Raw genomic sequence first — 20481 nt, forward strand, 5'->3', positions numbered from 1 at the left:
CATCATTTTTTTATAATCAATTTAAACCTATGACTAAGTGAAAATTTTAATGGATTTTTTTATCATTTTAAATATAATTACCGATCAAACAGTTGTTTTTACTGCTGCTTAAACAATTATCAACTAACATTACATTTTGGCAGCCGCTGCTTACACATTTAACAATATTAAAACACAATTAACGGCTAATATTGTCAAACAGGCCCTTAATCTCAATCAACGTACGAATAAAATTCACATTGTTCATGTAAGTTACACGTAACAATAGCCAGGTGATTACTTTGATGGAACAAATAACATTAAAATTATTTACAAGCACAAATAACAGCCCTCCCCTTCAAGTTTTACTACTCCACTTCCTTTTTTCCCCACCAATCTCTCACAACAAACACAATGAACATTACAAATTCAAGAAAAAAAAATATCAACCAGGGCTCAAATCCTAGTTACCAAAAAATTTTTAAGAGAATCTGAATGAAAGAAAAGAAAAAAAAAAATACTTGAGTGAGCTCTTAGCCTTTTGATAATTGTCATGATTCTCTCTTGTTGAGTCATCTGACCTCATTGTTCAACTGTAATGAACCATCCTTCATTAATTTGAGACTCAGATTACTGAACCGTTCTCGTGAATACTGCCTTGATGCTTTTCGCCAATCTGTACCGGCCTTCATCATTGTTGCAAATTCATCATAGCTTATTCTTCCATCCTGCAAGTTTCCAGAAAATGATTCAGGAGGACTCTAAATGGAGACAAATTTTACAGGCTACAAGAAAGAATGAGATTTCCAAGGCTAATAAAACACTAAATGAGTGTGCCATTTATGCAAGCAAGGGAAAAGTAGCAGAGTAATCTCTTCTATAGGGTATATAGTGCACCCTGCAAAAACATTCTTGAGGGATCACTTGAACTGTGGAAGATGGATCCCACGTGAATATGAGAGAGGGTGCATATACACCAAAATCACTGAATAATCTCTCAGCATTTTGTGCCATCACAATATCTCACATGGAAGTGGAACTGATGATAATTTTAAAACTGAAAGAGACAAAAAGAGAAGAAAATAGGACTAACCTTGTCTGTGTCCACATCATGAATAATTGCGTTAATGACGTCTTCGATGTTTTCAACAACTTCATCAGCCAAAGCATGTCTTAGCTCCTCAATTTCTATGTACCCACTTTGGTTCCTATCAAAGAATTCGAATGCTTTTCGGAGGTGTTCATCATTACCCATCTTTCTTAGGTGAACAGAAATGGTCACAAATTCTCCATAGTCCAAATGCCCATCTCGATCTAGATCACCCTGTAAAAACAAATAAAACAAATTTATTAGGACCACAACCAAAAATGGCACGTTAATAGCACATTGAAATATTTATTCACTGTTTTCAGAAATTGCAGTTTTCATGTTTCTGTTTGAGAATCTATTCAGCAATGAATATACAGGCAATGGGTTTTCAAGTTTCTCTAACTAAGATCAGCATCTTAACAAGGCTAAGAGATTTTAAGGGCAGTATTCAGCACTTACAGCTTCCATTAGAAATTGAAGATCAGTTTCCGTGATTTGATGACCTAGCTTCTGCAGCCCAATTCTTAGGTCATCAATGTTAATTTTCCCCTTATTACTAGTATCCATCACTTGGAAGCCCTCCTTTATGCCAGCAACTTCCTCTACGGACAAATGCTCAGCTATGACCTGTTAATTTCAAATCAAAAAGCATTAGCAATATAAGCGTAGCATGTAAGATAGAACTCCAACTAACCTCAGACGCCAAATCAAGAGTCCAAAACAGAGAGTTTGTCAAGTCAAAAACAAGGATTAAAGATGTTACCCTCAGAGCTCTTTTCTTGAGTTTGTTCATTAGAGAGAATTGCTTGAGCCTTGCTTTCACTGTTTCACCTAAAGATACATTAGGAGCCTTCTTTGCATTTTGCAACCAGGGATGATCTACATTAAAAGAGAACAAGCATCTATTAATTAAGCATACAATAAAAGCTCCATGAACATGAAACAACAATTTCATCAGAACCCAACATTACCTAGAACTTGCTGTGCTGTAAGCCGACGATTTGGGTCAGGATCAAGCATCTTTTTCACGAGATCTTTTGCATTATCTGAAACCTTGGGCCAAGGATCCCTTTTAAAATCTATAACAGACCTAATGATTGCTTGTGCAACTCCCTGTTCAGTTTCTGCATAGAAAGGGGGAGAAAATTATGAAATCAAGTACCAGAACAGATAAATAAATTTAAGGAAATGAGGGAAGAAATGACATATAGAAGCATTATTTTGGATATAAACACAACATGAGAAAAATTATATGATTAGAAACATTATTGCTTTGATGTTGTTTAATTATCAACATGAAGATAGTTTCTCCCGTTTGACTAAATTCATAATTTAATATTCATGTATAAGCATTTTTGCTCATGCACATAATGCAAAGAATATCATGTGTTTCGATGATTTTATTTTACCCTAACCAAAAACACAAACTACAAACCTGCCCAAAAGGGTGGAACACCACAAAGTAAGATGTAAAGTATGACTCCAGCACTCCAAACATCTACTTCTGGGCCGTAATTCCTCTTTAGCACCTCAGGAGCCATATAGTATGGACTTCCAACAATCTCATTAAATCTTTCACCTGCAGGAAGCAACCAAACTTCAGCAGATGTAAATGGAAAAGAAAGAAGCCATTAATGGTGACTAAAAAGCATAATTACAAAATACAATAGATAACATTGAGGCATTACCAGGTTTGAAAAACACCGACAGTCCAAAATCAATTGCCTTCAAAGCAGCAGTTTCCTTCTTGTTTGCAAACAAAAAGTTCTCAGGTTTTAGATCCCGATGCATCACCCCCTGCTTGTGGCACATCTGCAAGAAAACAGAGCTAGTTAAACTCATTGCAAACCAAATCAAATTTTTTCAGTTGGAATTGTCTATAAGTTTAGTATTAGCAGGCTAAATACCGAAGGAATTGACCCCAATTAACTCCTGCCTCCAGCATAGAACAGAATATATTATCAAGAAACTAACTTCTTACAGAAAATTAGACCATTTTCTGGAATTTTAGTCAAGTACATCTTGCTACCAAAAGGCTCTCATGAACTATCAATAGTTAAAAAAAATAAAATAAAAAAAGAAAACAAGAGGAAATAGGCCAAACCAGATGTGTTTCTGTTTATACATAGGAGAAGTTGGGGTTACATAAAAGAAGCACAACCAGCAAAGGGAATCTATACAGTAAGAAAATTTTCTCCATTCAGAGTCACCATCTGCCTCGGCCATTTATATTTCTCAAAACTAATCATCTCCACAAAGTTCATAAGTCAATAAGAATACTAATACTATTTATTAATCACTTCAAAGAATTCATATTTTGATCAATTGAATTTATGGATGGGTCCTGAATCCCTATATTCATGAAGATCAAATATCAAATTCTCTCTCTTTCTCTTATTTGACCGATACACACATAAGTTAAATATTATTTGATAAAAGAAATAAAAGACCCAATCAAAAACATATAAAAATTCTTACCTGAACAACCTCTACAATGGTCTTTGTAACAGCAGCAGCAGCTCTTTCTGTGTAATGACCTCGAGCAACAATCCTATCAAACAACTCTCCACCCTCACACAACTCCATAACCAAATGCACTGCGTTATCATCCTCATAAGTATCCTTCAAACTCACAATATTAGGATGCTTAGGCAAATGCCTCATGATCTGCACTTCTCTCCTTACATCCTCTATATCCACTGCCGTCCTTAGCTTCTTCTTTGAGATGGATTTACAAGCGTACTTCTCAGCAGTCTCCTTGTCCGTACATAAATATGTAATCCCAAATTCACCTCTACCTAGCTCTCCGCCTAGCTCATATCTCTGCTCGATTTCTCGTCCTGTTGGCTCTTTTAACACCGTAAGCTTGTGGTGGACTCCATTGTTTTGGCCATAATCGATGGCAAATGGGTTTTGCTTCTTCTTGTGCTTCTTATTGTCAGGGGAAGGAACTGCTGATGGAGTTACACAACAATTACCCATGAATCAGAAAACAAAAAGGTAAAAGGGATAACAAAAAAAAAATTGAACTTTTGGGCTGTTGTTGTAACGGGTATTCGGATTTGAAGAGAAAAATGGATTCAGATCGATCAAAATTTGATCTTTTTAGTCAAAACCTGAGATTTTGGACAAAATAAGAAAAGGGTGTCTACCGTTGAGATTAAAGATCCAAGATCCAGCTATGAATCATAAGATATCAGTACGAACATAAAATTCTCGGGGGAAAGTTTTTGATTTCCCAGAAAAATTAGATCAAAGAGTAGAAATTTGAAGGATGAAGATGTGGGAAATAAAGGAAGAGAGGTTGAGTGATGAGGTTCTAAGAGAAGACAAGGAAGGAGAGCATTATAACGAAGAACAAGAATTCAAAAGAAAGATAGATTGGGCTGGATTGGTTCAACAAGAGAAGGAAGGGAGAGAGAGAAAGGTCAAAGCTCTTTCCCAGAGACTTCCCTCCTAACCTCTTTCCTTTCTCTCTCCTGACAATTTGCCCTTCCTCTCTCTTGACAATTTGCTGTTTGGTTTTTGTTTTTTTTTTTTTGGTTTTTTTGTTTTGATTTTATTTTTGTTTTGCTCTTCCCCCTTTCTTGGAAGAAAGAAAGGGGGAGGATTGATAATCCGTTGCTTTCCCAAAATATCCAAACAAAATACAAGTTTTCTTCTTCTTATTTCTTTTTTTTTTTTTTTTTTTTTTGGTTATTAGGTTAAAATTGAATTCTACAAAAATTACTCTTGACTTAATTGGATTTAATCTTTCAATTCTCTTCTTGCTTTATAACTAAAAGTTCTGTCTAAATATAGCCAAATTCAATAATAATTCAGTCAATGTGGAAAAAACTGTGAATACTTGTATGTATGAACTGAAATAATTTATTTTATTTCTAAAAATATCACAAGAATTTTTAGAAACAAAACAAAACAAAATTTAAATATTTGTAAGGTAAATAAAATGTGTGTATAATTGTTTTATACAACTAAAAAATACATGAAAATTGTTTGAATAGGTTAAAATATAGATTTCCCCCTTTCTTGAACAGTATAAATAATTTATTATATTACCTAATTTCGCAAGAGAATCCAATTGAAAGGGGAAATTTAGGGTTGTAATAGTTCATATTAAAATTGGATTAAATTGAAATCGCAAGTATCAATTTTGAATTGAATCAGATTAAAAAATTATTCTTTCCCTCAAGTTTTTATAATTAGAATTAATTTATAATTACCAGTTAAATAAACTATTCAGATTCACTTCTATTTGATTTTTTTTTTAGAAAAAAAGGATATATGGTCAAAATAAAAAAAATAATCAAGTTACAATCACAATTGAAATTAATGAATGTTTTACTAAAATTAATTTACAATCATTTAAACATTTAAAGACTAATTTATATCTTGACAGCGCATTCAGAAGGTTAAATGCACGAACAATACACATAAATATACAATTGAAATTATTTTAATTCAAGCAAATATGAATTAAATATTAATTTGCTGGCTTGCAATTTGCAAATTATAGATGAGAGTAAATTAATACAAGTAAAAAACAAAAAAAAAAAGAATAATAATAATGGCAACATGTCACAAACATAAGATTTGCAATTTATTGTATTTTGACTAGAAAAAACAATAGGTTATTTCTATATTTATTTATAATCCTAACTTTCTATCATGAATCATCATCCTCACATAGCCATCATTAATTTCACCCAAGTCAACAATAACATCATCTACATTACGCACATCATTTGGTAGGGTTGAGCACTTGGAAGAATGCCCAAACCAAAACTTTTTATTTTTTTAGTTTAATTTTCTAAAATTTCATTTTGGTTTGATTTTAGGTTTTTATAGATTTTATTTTTTTATTCATTGGAGTTCAAAAATGAACAGAATTACAGTACAGTTAACACTCCATTTTATAATATCACCAAATTAGTGCAACTTCTAAAGTAAAAATATTAATTGTCAATAATATATTCTAGTATTTATAAATAATTTGAATCATTTGCATTCTTTTATAAGATACTAGTAATAATCTTACTTGTCAACAATATATTTAGTTATGTATTTTAACATTTAATGTAAATAATAAAATAAATAAATAAATAAAGAAAATAAGAAGCGAAAAATAAATGATTTTTTATTTGAAAAAAGAGGAAATAAAAAAAACTTTACTTTTCTTGTTTTTCTAATTTGGAGAAAATAATTAAATAAACGAATAATGAAAGAAAAAACTAATTCTCTCCTCGTAACTAAACAATTTTCCTTCCTCATTTTCTTCCCATACCAAGGGTAGTTATGTAAATTAAAACGCGTTATGCCTTGCTTTTTAAAGGTCAACGTCCTCAGCGACACGGTGGTGCTTTACTGCTTTTACCTTAAGTAAGTTTGGACGCGTTCTTCTAGAAGGCAGCCATTCCCGTCATATTTCCCAAACTATCCCCAATGCCAAAGCTCACCTATTGGAAAATGTTTTGGGAAAATTACAAATTTATTGTTGGAACTTTTTCAAAATTTTTTATTTTACCGTCTGAGCAGAAAAATTAAGTATTTACACTGCTTAAATTTTTTCAATCACATGTCTGTGATCTATATAAATGAATGTCTAATATTCAATTTTCATCTTTAAAAATTGAAAAGAAAATAAAAATGAAAAAATTTACCACACAAAATCAACTCAAAAACTTTAATTTATGGACATTAATATTAAAGTGTCCATCATTTTAATTTAAATTATGTATTTTATGTATAAAAATTTTAAAAAATTATTAAAATGATAAATTAAAATATTTATTTAAAAATTTGCATTAAATTAGTGGAATTTGAACAATTTTATATTTAAATAAATATTAGCACATATCATTTAATACTTAAATCTTTAACTCTTACATAAATTTTTAACTTAATACTCATTTTTATCAAATAACATATAAGAGAGAATTTATTGCTTTATATATTGAAATTAAAAGAAATATTATTGATAAAGTATTACGTAAGCACTAAGTAATATTAGATAAAATCTCAATATCACTTAATAAAAATTCTTATATGCTAAAATGAAAATTTTAGCATAATAGAACTAAGACAAGCGGAAAAAATGAATAAAGAGAGAATTTTGTTATGTTTTAAAAATAAAAGAAAAGTGTGGGGTCAAATTAAAAATTACAAAAAGGAAAGATCAGAACAAAAATCTATCCATAGGTTAAAAAAAGAAAAATAAAATTTGAGTGGGCAAGGTTCCAAGTGGATTTTAGAATTTATGTAATTTATAAAAATCTTTTTATTTATTAAATACTTTCAATAAATAATAAATTTATTATATTGAATTAAAAATTCATAATCCGTAGGAAAACATTAAATGACACGATTGCCCTTCCCCAATCATTTCAGTAGGTGTTACTGCCTTACTGGTCCCAAAGAAACAAAAGTCGGTATCTGTCGCAATTCACATTAAAGGATAGAAAAGGGTATTTTCGTCAAATTGAAATTGAAATTGAAAAGGGTATTTGAAGGCACTCTTAACTTAAGCCTAACTTTTTTTTGTTTATTTATTTTTAAAGCTTCTGGGCCAGGTCAAACTTGACGGTTTTGACTTGTAAACGTTAACGTTTTGAACATGTATATACCGTGTGCCATTGCTCATAAAAATATATCTCCAGTTCAGTGCACGTATTTTTTTTGTTAAATTAAATAATTTATATTACAATTTACAAAATAAAGAAAGTAATTAAATATTTAATATTTTTTTCTCGGAAGAAAAATATTGAAGATTAAGTTTACAACGCAATTGCAATCTTCATAAAACAAAGTTACTAATTTAGAACTAAAAATATTCTTTTATTAATTATAATTTTCGGTAACATAATCTATATAGTAATTTTTAAAGGTCAAAGGAATATTTAATGAAATATTATTTTACTCAATTTTTAGTGTTTGAAATAATTAATGGATATTTTTTCGAAATTTATATTTTTTACTTTTTGTTTTACACATTAATAAGTCTTACCTGTAGTATTAGTTAACAAGTAACAAGTTATTTATTAAATATTTAAATTAACTTATAAATTAAAAAATATATTTTAAATAAAAACTTAAATGCAAGAAATCAAACCACATACCACCAAGGAAGAGCTTTTTGCTTAAAATAGAAGCAATGGTTTTTCAAAGGCAAGAACTATCTAATTATGGAACATGGATGCTGTTTATAAAGAGAGTTTTTGGACGAATTATGGAATTTTTACAATAGATTTAAATAGAATAAAAAATGTAATTTTTTATTTTTTATTTTTTTTAAATAGAATAAAAAAAATGGTATTACTTTTTAATACCAATGGAAACAAAAAGGATTTGAAGGTGTGGAATATAAAAGATAAAAGCACCATTGTTGTTGGGGTAGGAAGGAACAATTATTGATTTGGTATAAATAAGGAGGAAGAGAATAAAGCTATTCAACTTGGTCAAAGATAGTAAGTTAATATTCATTAATTTGGTTATTTAATTTAGTATTTAAATATTAATATTATTCTCAGCTTTTACATGTGAAAGTTATGAATATATAAAAATCAATGCACCTAAAGAAACTTCTCTTAAAATAACCAATTAATTTTTCTTTTTTTTTTTTAATTTTAAAATTATTTATTTATTAATTCCTAATTACAACCAAGAGTAAGCCTTTAAATAACAATAATTAATAATAATAAATTAAAGTAAGCATATTCTATAACAAGTAGCACCATTCAAATCCTGCAAAACGACACTTGGACTAGAAAAGAATGCTTGTTTTTCTTATTACTTAAATTTTTATTTCATGACAGGAGTAAAAATATAATAATGGTTCTTAAAGAATTAGTTTATTATTTATGTTGAATGGTTAATTGGTTTGATGGATTTGCATATTCCTTATTCTTTTTTTATATATAGGAAACTTATCCTTGAGATTTCTCTAGTTAAGTCTTCTTTTTCAGACCATGACCTATTCTTGACCTTACTCCCATTGATTTGCTAATCCAATTGCAAGAACTTTAAATTAAAATGATATTATTTTATTTTATTATGGGTATTATATCATGGAAAAATATTTATTTTATTTGAGCTAATAGTAGTTCAGTTCAAATTTTATATATATAAAAAGATGGATACAAAGACTCAAACTTTTTTGGTACATGTTTTAACTATTATTTTAATATCATTTTTATTAATAATATATTATAAAAAATTTAATTAATAATAGATGTCATATATTATATAATTTTAGTTATAATCAGATGTATAACCAAAATATGTAGCTCGATTATATTAATATTCAATTGATTTATTTCGGCTTGATTATTATTTTTTATTTTAGGGAAGTAAAAAAAAAAAAAATTGTAAATACTCATTTTTATTCAAAAGATAGAATCACAATTTCAAAATAAAAAGAATAAGGTCAAATGCTGATCATCTTCTCTTTTTGTGGAGTTCCTCATTTTACATGCAGTCCATAGAAAATGAATCTCTTCTTGTTGGCAAGGTTGGAATTAGGTCAATAATGGAATGTAATAATATGAAGAATCTTTTCATAGTTGGCAAATGAGATTAGGGTTCTCAACTGAACCTTCTATAACATGAAATATAAATCCAAATTCTATTCTATACCCTTCTAAAGTCCACTTGTCTTAACTGTTATGCGGTTAAAAGATACCTACCTCGCTTACTATGTTTTGTTTTGTTTGTGTAATAATATATATATTGTCTAGAGGAAAATGACATGCAAGAAAAAGTCAATGGTTAGGAGATAGGGGAGGAGGGTAGTGGATTAGTCATTAATGACAGCCATTGACTCAATCAAAGGAACACCTTGCAAAAAATAAAAAATGATGGACTTTATAAGTAACTATGCATCGACACATTTGTCAAAGTGTTAGGACTTAGGAGCCATCTTGGAGCATTCTAATATTGTATATCACTCGTAAGAATTCTGCTTCACCCAATAATTTCATTATATTAAACAAAAAATATCTTCATCTGTCCGGTCTCAGAGAAAGATTGCTTCTTTCTGTATTACAGTTCCTGAGAACCTTCACTTGCTTATTTCCTAGCAATACAAATAACTAATGACGTCTCCACGGATGATGGTTCAACGGAATATCATCTCCATGGAAGCAAAACTTGATATGCCTTGGTATTCCTAAATTCATTCTACATAAATCATTAATGTAAATATGGCAGGGAGCTTCAAAATGGTTTTGGTGCAAGAGAGAGGGAAAGGGAGCGATGAAAGAGAAAAGGGAATGAGATGGTGTGGCTAATGAGGTATGAATTTAAATGCAAGTATAAGGCTTTGTATTCAGAGCAGTCAGCAAGGATGTTCGATCTGCCGGCTTTCGATGTAAAGTCTAAATCGTTCATCTTGTCTTTTTTGCCAGCTTTGGATTTTTGCACATTCGGATGCTCAAGGGAGTAACCTCCACGAGTTCATCTTCTTGAATATACTCGATGCAGTCATCCAGACTATAATCCAAGGGGGTATCAAGAACCACTGCATAGAGAAATAAAATAGGGACCATTACATACAAGAATAGAAACCTCAATAACGGATACTAGCAAATGTACACACAACTTGGATAATAAAAAATGCCATGAACGAGGTATATGCGTCATAGATATATGAATTATAAGTTCAATGATTATTGCATTCCCAGGTATAGATGTCCAGCAGTACAGCAAAAATAGACCTCCATACCGGAAAAGGATTATTTCTCTAGTATAGAATTGCAGCTTTGCTTGATGACCGAAAATAAAGAAAATTCAGCTTCTAGAGAAATATATTCAGCTTTTTATTGTACTAATAAAGGATTTGCAAAACCACACCTCTTAGTTACTTAATAGTAATAACAATCATTTAGTAATGATTAACATTTTCCAAAAAACTATGCAGGCAATTGAATTCTTTTTTTATGAATAGAGAAATTAAGGTAACAGTGAGAGTAGCTTTTCACCTGTTTGTTCTTTATTTGAACGAACATTTGTAGCAGCCTTTTTCTTACACACATTCAGTGATAAGTCCCCTGGTCGTTGATGGATACCAACAATTTGACCTTTATAAACATCCACTCCAGGACCAATGAACATCTGCCCCCTCTCCTGGGAACTAGCAAGGGCATAAGAAGTAGATGTTCCTTCCTCAAAGGCAACCTGAAAATCACTCTCTTTGTTATACAATTTTCAGATTGACCGAAGCAAGAGTTATTTACCTTTTCAAAAGTTTGAAATCTCAACAAGATGTAATTACTGTTTCAATAGCATATATATTTGGAATGCATTTATGTGGTGCTGTAGACAAAAGAGAGTCTTAAATAGATCTCTCGAATGGTTGTACACATGGATTTTTTTTTTCCCCCCATTATCAAATTAAACAAATGCAGAACAGAGAGGTACAAACATCACAAGATACAGACAGAAACATGTCACTTATATTTGTTAGTTCTCAGTGTACATATTGGTGAGTTATTGAATGTTACTTTCATTTTTATTTGATTTTCTTATAAAGTTTACAAAGTGGGGATCAAAATAATTGAAAGATAAGTTCAAAAGTTTCTAGAAAGCCATTTGAAAGTATCTTTTTTCCCCCTTTACTGTTGAATAGAACACCAAAAGAATCATACTTCTAAAAATTAAGGAACAAAGACAATTTTGAAATTGCTTTGATGTTTAAAAGTTCTTATCAGACAGACTATGCAATTTCATCAAGCATAATATGGTTCATGTGTAAAGGACATGACATCATAAAAAACCAGCTTGATAACAAGCAGAAAAATTAGTGATTACCAATGAACCCTGATCTCGGGTAGATATGTCTCCAGCCCAAGGACCATAGTCATCAAATATCGTGTTAAGAATTGCGGTGCCACGAGAAGCCGTCAAAATTGCATTCCTTAGTCCAAGAAGGCCACGGGTAGGGATCTTATACCTTAGCAGTGTTGTTCCCTCTGACCTAAAGCACATAAAAAGTCCATAAATAGCATCATTGACACAACAAGATGCAGCTTAACTAAAACTGATGCTAATAAAAGTACAGTGATGTGAGCAAAATGGCAACTCAGTAGTGGAAGTATGGAACTATGGAGCACCATTTCTATAGAAGTGGTAAAATGTGAGAATCATCAAAGTATACAGACTCAATTTAATTTATTTGTAAAATTCAGATTCCATCAAACGTGTTAACTTCTCAAGTGAGAAGATATTTGCAATGGTTGCTGTCTTTATAAGCGACTAAAAGGATCTTTTTTTTTTTTTCGGTGGAAGATTAAGAAGACAATATTATGAATCATAATCAGCATCCGATAAAAACTATAACTAATAGATCTTGGGATCAGAATATGCATAAACACAGATATCAGTGGTACAGGCTTTCTTCTTTAAAAAGTCATCATGAGCAGTTTCTTTTAGAACATGATTCATCCAAATGTTTGCTAACGTAAGAATCTATACTTCTTACATGATTGGCCTTTGCACATCAAATGGTCCAATGTTTGTATCACAGCACCTAAATATCATGCACTCTTCTCTTTTCTGTTTTTGTTTGTCACTAAATTCCATTATTTCTTGAATCCTCTACTTAAAGTTGTTAATTAAACATGAACTTAATTAAAGAACACATAACATTCTACGTACCCAACACCTTGCGTATCAAACATCAGTCCACGCCTTTTGCCAAGAAGTTCAACCACAGGCCCCATATATTGTTCTGGTACCTCCACAGTGGCAATCTGCAAGCACTTCCCATGTTAGCTAGTGATAAATACAGGGCAAATGGAAAAACATAGCATTTTGCCAGAAACATATGTTATAGTGTTCTCTTCCAAGATAAGCATTTGGTTATTGTTACTTTCTTAAGCATTTATGCTGTAATTATCATCTAGTACCAAAATATCAATGCAAAGCTTTTAACAAATGCTGCACTAAGTTGCCACTATGGCATCTCACAAAAAAAAAAAAAAAAAAAAAATAGTGGCTATTGTGTAATTTAATGTAGATCACCTTGTCCATTTTTTTGTCGTGCAATTTTACTTATCCATTTACACATGCACCAGTTGGACAAACTGGTTTTAAAGGAACTAAGAGGAAATCAGGGAAATTCAGCTATGCAATGGTATATATATAATGTGATAATGTTGTATGCCATTACCATATACCAATACACATATATGTATGCATATATCTCCTGCATGTATGCATGTATATGGCTGTATAAAGTATTGTATTAATGAATAAAACAATTAGAGGATAAAGTTCTCTCATCCAGTGGGTGTATATCAAAAGCAAAACCAAAAAGTTGATTGGATGCATTATTTTGTGAAATGTAAGCATCTTTCCATAGGCTTAGCTAAACCAGTTTAACTGTTCCTAAATTTACATGCATGTGAGGAAACGGCAAATAAGCCACAAGAAAGAGAACAAAAAAGAGAGACAGAGACATGTTAATAACAGGAATCTTAAAGCACATCCATACCAAAGTCAATCATGCATTTAGTTACATATCCTATGCCCATGTTTTCCCCTCAAAAAAGGAATGAAAATCCAATTAGGGAAACCACCTCAAATGGTTCCAACACTTTGCCGTCCACTGTTTTGTTAATGACCTTGGGAGGTCCCACCATGAATTCATATCCTTCTCTTCTCCTGACAAACAAGAAACATAATATACATAAGCAAAATGAAGAAATGGAACAGCAGCAAATAGCTTTCACTTACATGTTCTCAATCAATATGGTGATATGTAAAGTGCCACGCCCACTAACAGCAAATGTATCTGCAGTTTCACCATCTTCAACTTTCATAGCCAAATTTCTTTCTATCTCACGGTAGAGTCGATCTCGTAAATTCCTGCTAGTCACATATTTTCCCTGAAATGGAGCGAAGAAACATCAAAGTTTAAATGGACGGAAACATGAAAGTGGTCATGCTAACAAATGCAAATACTATGTGCACATTATTAAGCATGATTATTTGATGAATTAAAATTTTCACAATGGATGGAGAAAAATATTTAAAAAAAAAAAGAGTTTATGATGCCAACAAAAGTACTAATGAATCCCGTCATCATAATATTTTTAGCAACCTATGCAAGGACATAATAAAATACCAGACAAAGAGCAAACCAACACTCTCAACTAACTTACAAACTTGTCTATATAGGCATGGGTTTTGTGGGAGAATAGAAAGAAACTAAAAACGCCAAATAATATACTTAATGATTTCACTATTTTAGGTTATTGCCTAATGGTCATACCTCCCGGCCAACAAATGGTGAAGTGTTTATAGAGAAAGCCATTTTCACAGTTGGTTCTTCGACTTTGATAGAAGGTAATGGCTTCCCAGATACTTTATCAGCAATTGTCTCCCCAATCTGATTAATGAAAATTAAATCAATCAGAAAGTGATACTGAAAAAAGCAAAGCAAATTTCATTAAACATATCATATTAAGGTTATATGGTAAATGAGGCAGCCTCATGATAGGAACAATAGTTGATCCATGCAAAAGAGAGGAAAGCCTATTTGTCTCTTTTGTTAGCAACCTACTCGTTATGATATGTTCCTTTTGTCCAATTTCAGAACATAAATTATTTCACTTCCAACATCGCGGTTTCTTACTTTGTGAGACAAATTGCACTGACCATGAAATAGTAGTTTTCAAATTATATACTTGACACAAAACAATAAATGGTATTCCCTTGTTGAATCAACAAAAATGAATGGAAAGAGTAAAGCTTACTTGAATGTCATCAATTCCACAAACTGCACAGATGTCACCAGCTTCCACACTTTCTGCTGGAACCCTAATAAACTTCTCATACACAAAAAGCTCACTAACTCTTGCATATCTGCAGAAATCTTCTGATGTACATACCTGGGAAGTTGAAACCATGATTTGGAAAAAAGAATTAACTTGTAGATGCCAAAACATTCTCCAACTTGAAATAATCACAACCGAAAAGGAAGGGGGGAAGGAAGTTTATGTTTATTTTTGGAAATTATTAAAATGTACAGCTGGAGGTTATCACCTGTTGGTAATCATTGATTTTGATCTAAAAATTGGACTTATCCCCTGGTAAATCCTCAATCACTTTACATATGCTTCATGTTATATCATAAAACAGGATAGTCCATTTGTCTTACATACTAGCTCAAATTCAGAACACTTCCATATGCCTAATGAGTATGTAATAATAACAGAATGTCACCACTTCACACTACTCTTAATATAACACAAAGGCCCATCAAGTGCATTCATGACCACAGGCGCACATTGATATCATTTATATTGCATGCATGGGGAAAAAAAAAATTTCTTGTACATCTATTCTTCGTTTATGAGATTTAGCAATGACTATATTCAAGGATAAATTTGATTCTATTTTTCAAAAAGAAATTAGAAATATATTTCTTTTAAGGAAAATAAAAGGTTCAAACTGGATATCTCAACCTCCTTCGTCAGTACAGAAATCCAACAACAACGAATACATTCTCCTATATTTTCAATTACTACAAAGTTATCTACAGAGTATCTGCTGCAAGTCGGCAACTAATAATTTATAGCACTCTGTGCAGTGCCATCAGCAACAATGCCTACAGCTGCAGTTCAGAAACACATGGATATCATATTACAGATGCCATGGTCTTTAAGATGCATAACACTACCATATTTTTTTTTCAGGATTTTCAAGCTAAATGGGACTTACATATAGATTGTGCATTAATATCAGCAAGTTGATTTATCCAAAAATTAAAGAAATCAGGCACCAAAAATGATTAGGTAAGAAATGCACATATCACCAATGATGGCAAAAGAACCAACATAGTTCAGATAACCAAACTCATGACAAAGCAACCAACAGAGAAAAGTAGACAAAAGAAATTCAGAATAGAAGATAACCCACCCGCACATCCATTCCTTTCCGCAGAACTCCTGCATGCAGGCGCCCAATAGCTATTCGTCCTTTATGTTCATCATATTCAATATTTGTTGCCTAAAATATGTCAATGACAGTTAATACAGATATCGAGGTTATAATATTTTCATAAAGGAACACAAGATTAAAACAAAAGATAAAATAATAGTTGAAAGAAAATATGGGCCAAATATAAGAATTTAAACATGACCAATTGACCTAGGCACAAAAAACTAAAATCACCTTTAGAATTCTAAATCTTGGCATCTGCTTCACCTAATTGGCGAGGAGTTTTAACCATAGGTAAAATGTTTTGTGTGAATGCAAACACGTGATAATTAGTAAGGCAATCTTTACATTCAATCTACAAGGAGTAAGTTTAGCTAAGCACAAGTCCGAAGGATGAAAAAGGAAATTCACCTTTACAGCAGATCACAGATGCATTCGACGGAATACTAAATGGTGCTGTGGGATACCTAACCATAATTTACTATCTCCCAGTTATGGAAGTTCCATCATTGTGGTCATTCTTTTTTTTTTTTTTGTGTTCTATGGTCCTACACCCTATAGTTTTAATTGAAGATAACTCATGAAGGATTGATTCATATGAAACCACATGGAAGTTGGTGATCGTTGAGATCAATATCCATGTATTAGTTATCACTTCTGATCCTATTAATAAAGATGATGCTACTCCTTAAGCTTTGGGTCGTGGCTTCAAATACTAAGCCCCATACCACGCTCCAAGAATATGAAAACTTGTGCCAGTGTAAGTCACAGTGAACATATTGAGTTGAAGAAAGCCAAATTCATGGACAAACAATATAAAAGCAAAGAGTAAAAAAAGATTAAACAGTTATATAATGGACAACCACTAACAAGCATTTGTAGTGCACCATCTTTGTCAATGCGTGGTCCAGGTATGCATCTGATTACAGACTCGAAAAGCGGCCCAAGATCTTCAGCCAAATCATCAGGAGATAATCCAGCCTTTCCTTGTATACCGCTTGCATATATCACTTGAAAATCACACTGCATGTAAAAGGTAAGACACTGAGATGAGATTTTAGATACTATCTTCTGAATATTTTGAAGCATCTATAAATCTGTCAAACTTCAGGAACAGAAAACAGGAAGCATGAAGAGGCTATATATGCAATGGGAAGTTCATTAATTGTTGACCACTAATTAGCATTCGAGTTTTGGAAAAGATTTCTTAGTTTCAGTCTATGTAACAATTAATTAGCAATGTCAAAGTTATAACAGAACATATTTGCAATTTTGCAAATCCTTAGACCATATCACTTAAGTACCTGTTCATCTGTTGCATTTAGTTCAATGAATAATTCAAAAGTCGAATTGATGACATAATCTGGACGAGCTGAAGGTCTATCAATCTTATTGACAACAACAACTACAGCATGGCCAAACTGTAAAGCCTTCTTCAAAACAAACCTTGTCTGTGGCATTGGTCCTTCAACAGAATCTACCTACAAATAAAAGAGCTGCATCAATCACCAATCAGACAATTGGATAAAAAGAAGAGAATATTGCCTACTTGATCTAAGATAAGCACCAAGAGGAAACATTGCAAGTTTAATAAGAAACAGAGAGGAACACATCCAGAAATAGTAGAGGCGTCTAATGACTGAAATTATAGTCCTGTAGTTTTATAAATGAAGAGTCAAACTAATTTCTATGTAGTAGAAGGTGAATTCAAATACAGTAGAACCTCATGCAATGGCTAATCAACAAAAGATCCACTCAAACCCTTTCTTGAAATGTTCACCAAATTCTAGAGCTAGCACCTTGAAATATTATGAAAGGTGGCAGGTACGAAGAGAAAAGTTTTAAGTATCCAAAAAATGCCTTGGTCCAAAATTCCAGAGTATAATTGGTAGAGTTAAAATAAGGTTTAAGTAGATTAAAAGCATTTAGGCTGGGGATTTATGGGTCGATATGCTGTCATCAGTTGACATTTCTTCAAGGCTAGAAACAATTAAAATAACAAAATAACAGATGCTTTCAGCAGTAAGCCAAACTGAATATGGAAAGAATAAGCCCTGCCCAGTTGACCTGAACTCAGCACATTGACACTTCTTCCTCGTGTTGCTCTTCAAAGCAATTTATCTAGCTAAAAATATCAACATATACAGCCTGTTTGTTGATAATTGGCAAAGGACATACAATAATAGTTAAACAAGGTTAGCACAACAAGTACCATTCACAAAAACATAGTATTTCAGATCGAACAAATGATTCTCATGCTAAAAGGACTTTGATGGGAAACTACAAGTTCATTGTTGACATTTAAGGTCAGTCAAAAATAACAGACTCATAGGAGAATTACTTAGTGCACCAGGTCTGGAAGAAATTTAGTGTACCTTCCCCTCTGAAACAGCCTATTTTCATGGGAGGACCTCACATATTTGCTGTTTATTTACACGTGCATGTTGTGCATCAGGCACATTGAATAAATCCTTTGTACTGGTTTAGTTCCAGAAAACTAATCTTTCACCTTTCAACACCCCCTGAACCCGACCAAAATGCCATGGACATTTGTTTAGATATTAACATCCCTTAATATATATCCTTCACGAATATAACACCATTTCATGTTCACTTTAACTTTTGAGAATGAAGGCACTTATGTTGCCTGGAGGACTTCTTTCAGCAAAATGCAGAAATAACAATAAAAATCAAAAAATCAATGTTGATAACAGAATGATTTGCTTAAAATTATTAGGTTAAATGTATGATAAGCCATATAATTAAAGGTACAAATTAGTACCACTAGAAGGACTCCTTCCACCATATTGAGGATGCGCTCCACTTCACCACCAAAGTCAGAGTGTCCTGGAGTATCTATTATATTAATTTTGGTATCCTTATAAGTAATTGACGTATTTTTGCTCAGTATCGTAATCCCTCGTTCACGCTCTAGATCATTTGAGTCCATTATCCTTTCTTGTACGAATTGGTTATCACGAAATACCTGCATAACAATATTGGTCATAAGTATTAATATCTATTCATTGCTCTCTTCCAAATGATATAATTATCAGATAGCTAAATTAAATCTGACCAGTGGCCACAATTTATTATGATATAAGAATTTTCAATTGAATTTTATTTATTTGGGATTCTCCAAATTAATAAAGATGCATTCAACCTATGGTTCTTAAGTGTTCTTGCATCAATCTGAATAAATTTTTACCTTTTCATTTTCTTTTCTTTAGTTTGAATTTGAAAAACTCTTTCTTGCACATCCAAAGTCCAAAAAGAGGCCAAATTTCAACCTCATTAGCAATCAATAGTTAAAAACGAAACACTCCAACTAATTTGCTATGGCTCAGTGGAAATTGAGTCATCTCCAGTGCCATGAGGTTGTGAGTTAGCACCCAAAGTGCTCAACTTTTATCAAGCAGCAAGCTATTCGATGCAGTCTATGAGGAAGCTATATAGCATGTTTCATTTACACAATAACGAACCATTGTACACATGAATTTCATAACTGTTACCTTTGATTGCCTCAACATGGCATCAACCAAAGTTGTCTTTCCATGATCAACATGAGCAACTATAGCTATATTCCTTATATCGCTTCTCCTCATCATTTGGGCCTTCTTTTCTGAGTCAATATAACAAGATTAAGCTATACCAGAAATTCTAAATAGCATTTACCAATAAAAAAAATTCATAGTAGTAACCGAATTTTTTTAAAATCAATTATGTGCCATATTGAAGAAGAAATTGAATTACCAGTAGCTGTTTCTGTAGCTTGAGAAACAGAGCATTTGATAAGACCATTAAATTGATTTTTTGAACGACACATGAGCGATGTTCTAGTGTTTGGGGAAGAAGATAAGCTGAAACCAAGTAGTTGCTTATTGAGCAGAGAAGAAGAAGCTGTCTTTCTGATAACAGGGTTAGGATTTATCATACAGAAGGAAGAGTTGTTGAAGCTAATTGCCATTTCCATTGCTTACTCCCTTCTACGAGCAAGAGACAGAAAGAGAGGGAGAAGATGGATTTGGCGAATGAGGCTATTATTGAAACTGAAGATTAAAAAATGAAAGGTTGCAACTTGCTACTAAAACTAAAAGAAGGGGGTCGCTTTTCTACGATAGGGTGATAAGCCCAGGTTCTACCACGTCCCGTGTATACGAGTCCATAGAGTTGGCTGCCATAATCATCAAAAAAAGCCCAAAAGTTTAAAGCTTTATTAACCTCAGCCAGTCACCCTTAGAGAGCTTTTGGATAACAATTCCGGAAGGAAAGAAAATATTAAAGGAAAATAAAAGTGAAAAATGTAAAATTTTTTTGTTCTTTTGATGTTGGAATGTTTAAGAAGAAAATAAGGAGAGAAAATGATTTCATGAATAGAAATATTATAAGTTTAATCTAAATAAAACAAATAGAGGTAAAATTGTAAATTTAATGATTTCCATCTAATTTTCCTTGTAAATTAGAGAGAAAATGGC

The 20481-nt window shown here is 32.0% G+C and overlaps 2 protein-coding genes across 2 annotated transcripts; both read right to left on the bottom strand.

The window, feature by feature from the left end:
* Positions 1-191: 191 nt before the first annotated feature.
* LOC105645212 (calcium-dependent protein kinase 32) lies at positions 192-4617 on the bottom strand. Its single transcript, XM_012230749.3, has 8 exons — positions 3548-4617; positions 2758-2881; positions 2505-2648; positions 2041-2193; positions 1833-1948; positions 1529-1696; positions 1073-1303; positions 192-707 (listed from the first exon to the last, which is right to left on the bottom strand). Exons 1-8 carry the CDS (start codon positions 4049-4051, stop codon positions 552-554), a joined length of 1596 nt encoding a protein of 531 aa, XP_012086139.1. The 5' UTR covers positions 4052-4617; the 3' UTR covers positions 192-551.
* A 5403-nt stretch (positions 4618-10020) lies between these two features.
* Positions 10021-20080, bottom strand: SVR3 (elongation factor family protein). The gene is made up of 14 exons (XM_012230747.3): positions 19760-20080; positions 19519-19628; positions 18789-18992; positions 17311-17487; positions 16877-17029; positions 15986-16075; positions 14821-14955; positions 14337-14453; positions 13799-13950; positions 13642-13726; positions 12719-12813; positions 11873-12038; positions 11044-11239; positions 10021-10583 (listed from the first exon to the last, which is right to left on the bottom strand). The coding sequence occupies exons 1-14, from the start codon at positions 19977-19979 to the stop codon at positions 10450-10452; spliced, it is 2034 nt and encodes a 677-aa protein (XP_012086137.1). The 5' UTR covers positions 19980-20080; the 3' UTR covers positions 10021-10449.
* Between the last annotated feature and the right edge of the window lie 401 nt (positions 20081-20481).

Source organism: Jatropha curcas, chromosome 2 (genome assembly GCF_041381405.1).
Source record: "Jatropha curcas cultivar XTBG-Jc1 chromosome 2, XTBG_Jcur_1.0, whole genome shotgun sequence".
In the NCBI taxonomy this organism is placed as follows: domain Eukaryota; kingdom Viridiplantae; phylum Streptophyta; class Magnoliopsida; order Malpighiales; family Euphorbiaceae; genus Jatropha; species Jatropha curcas.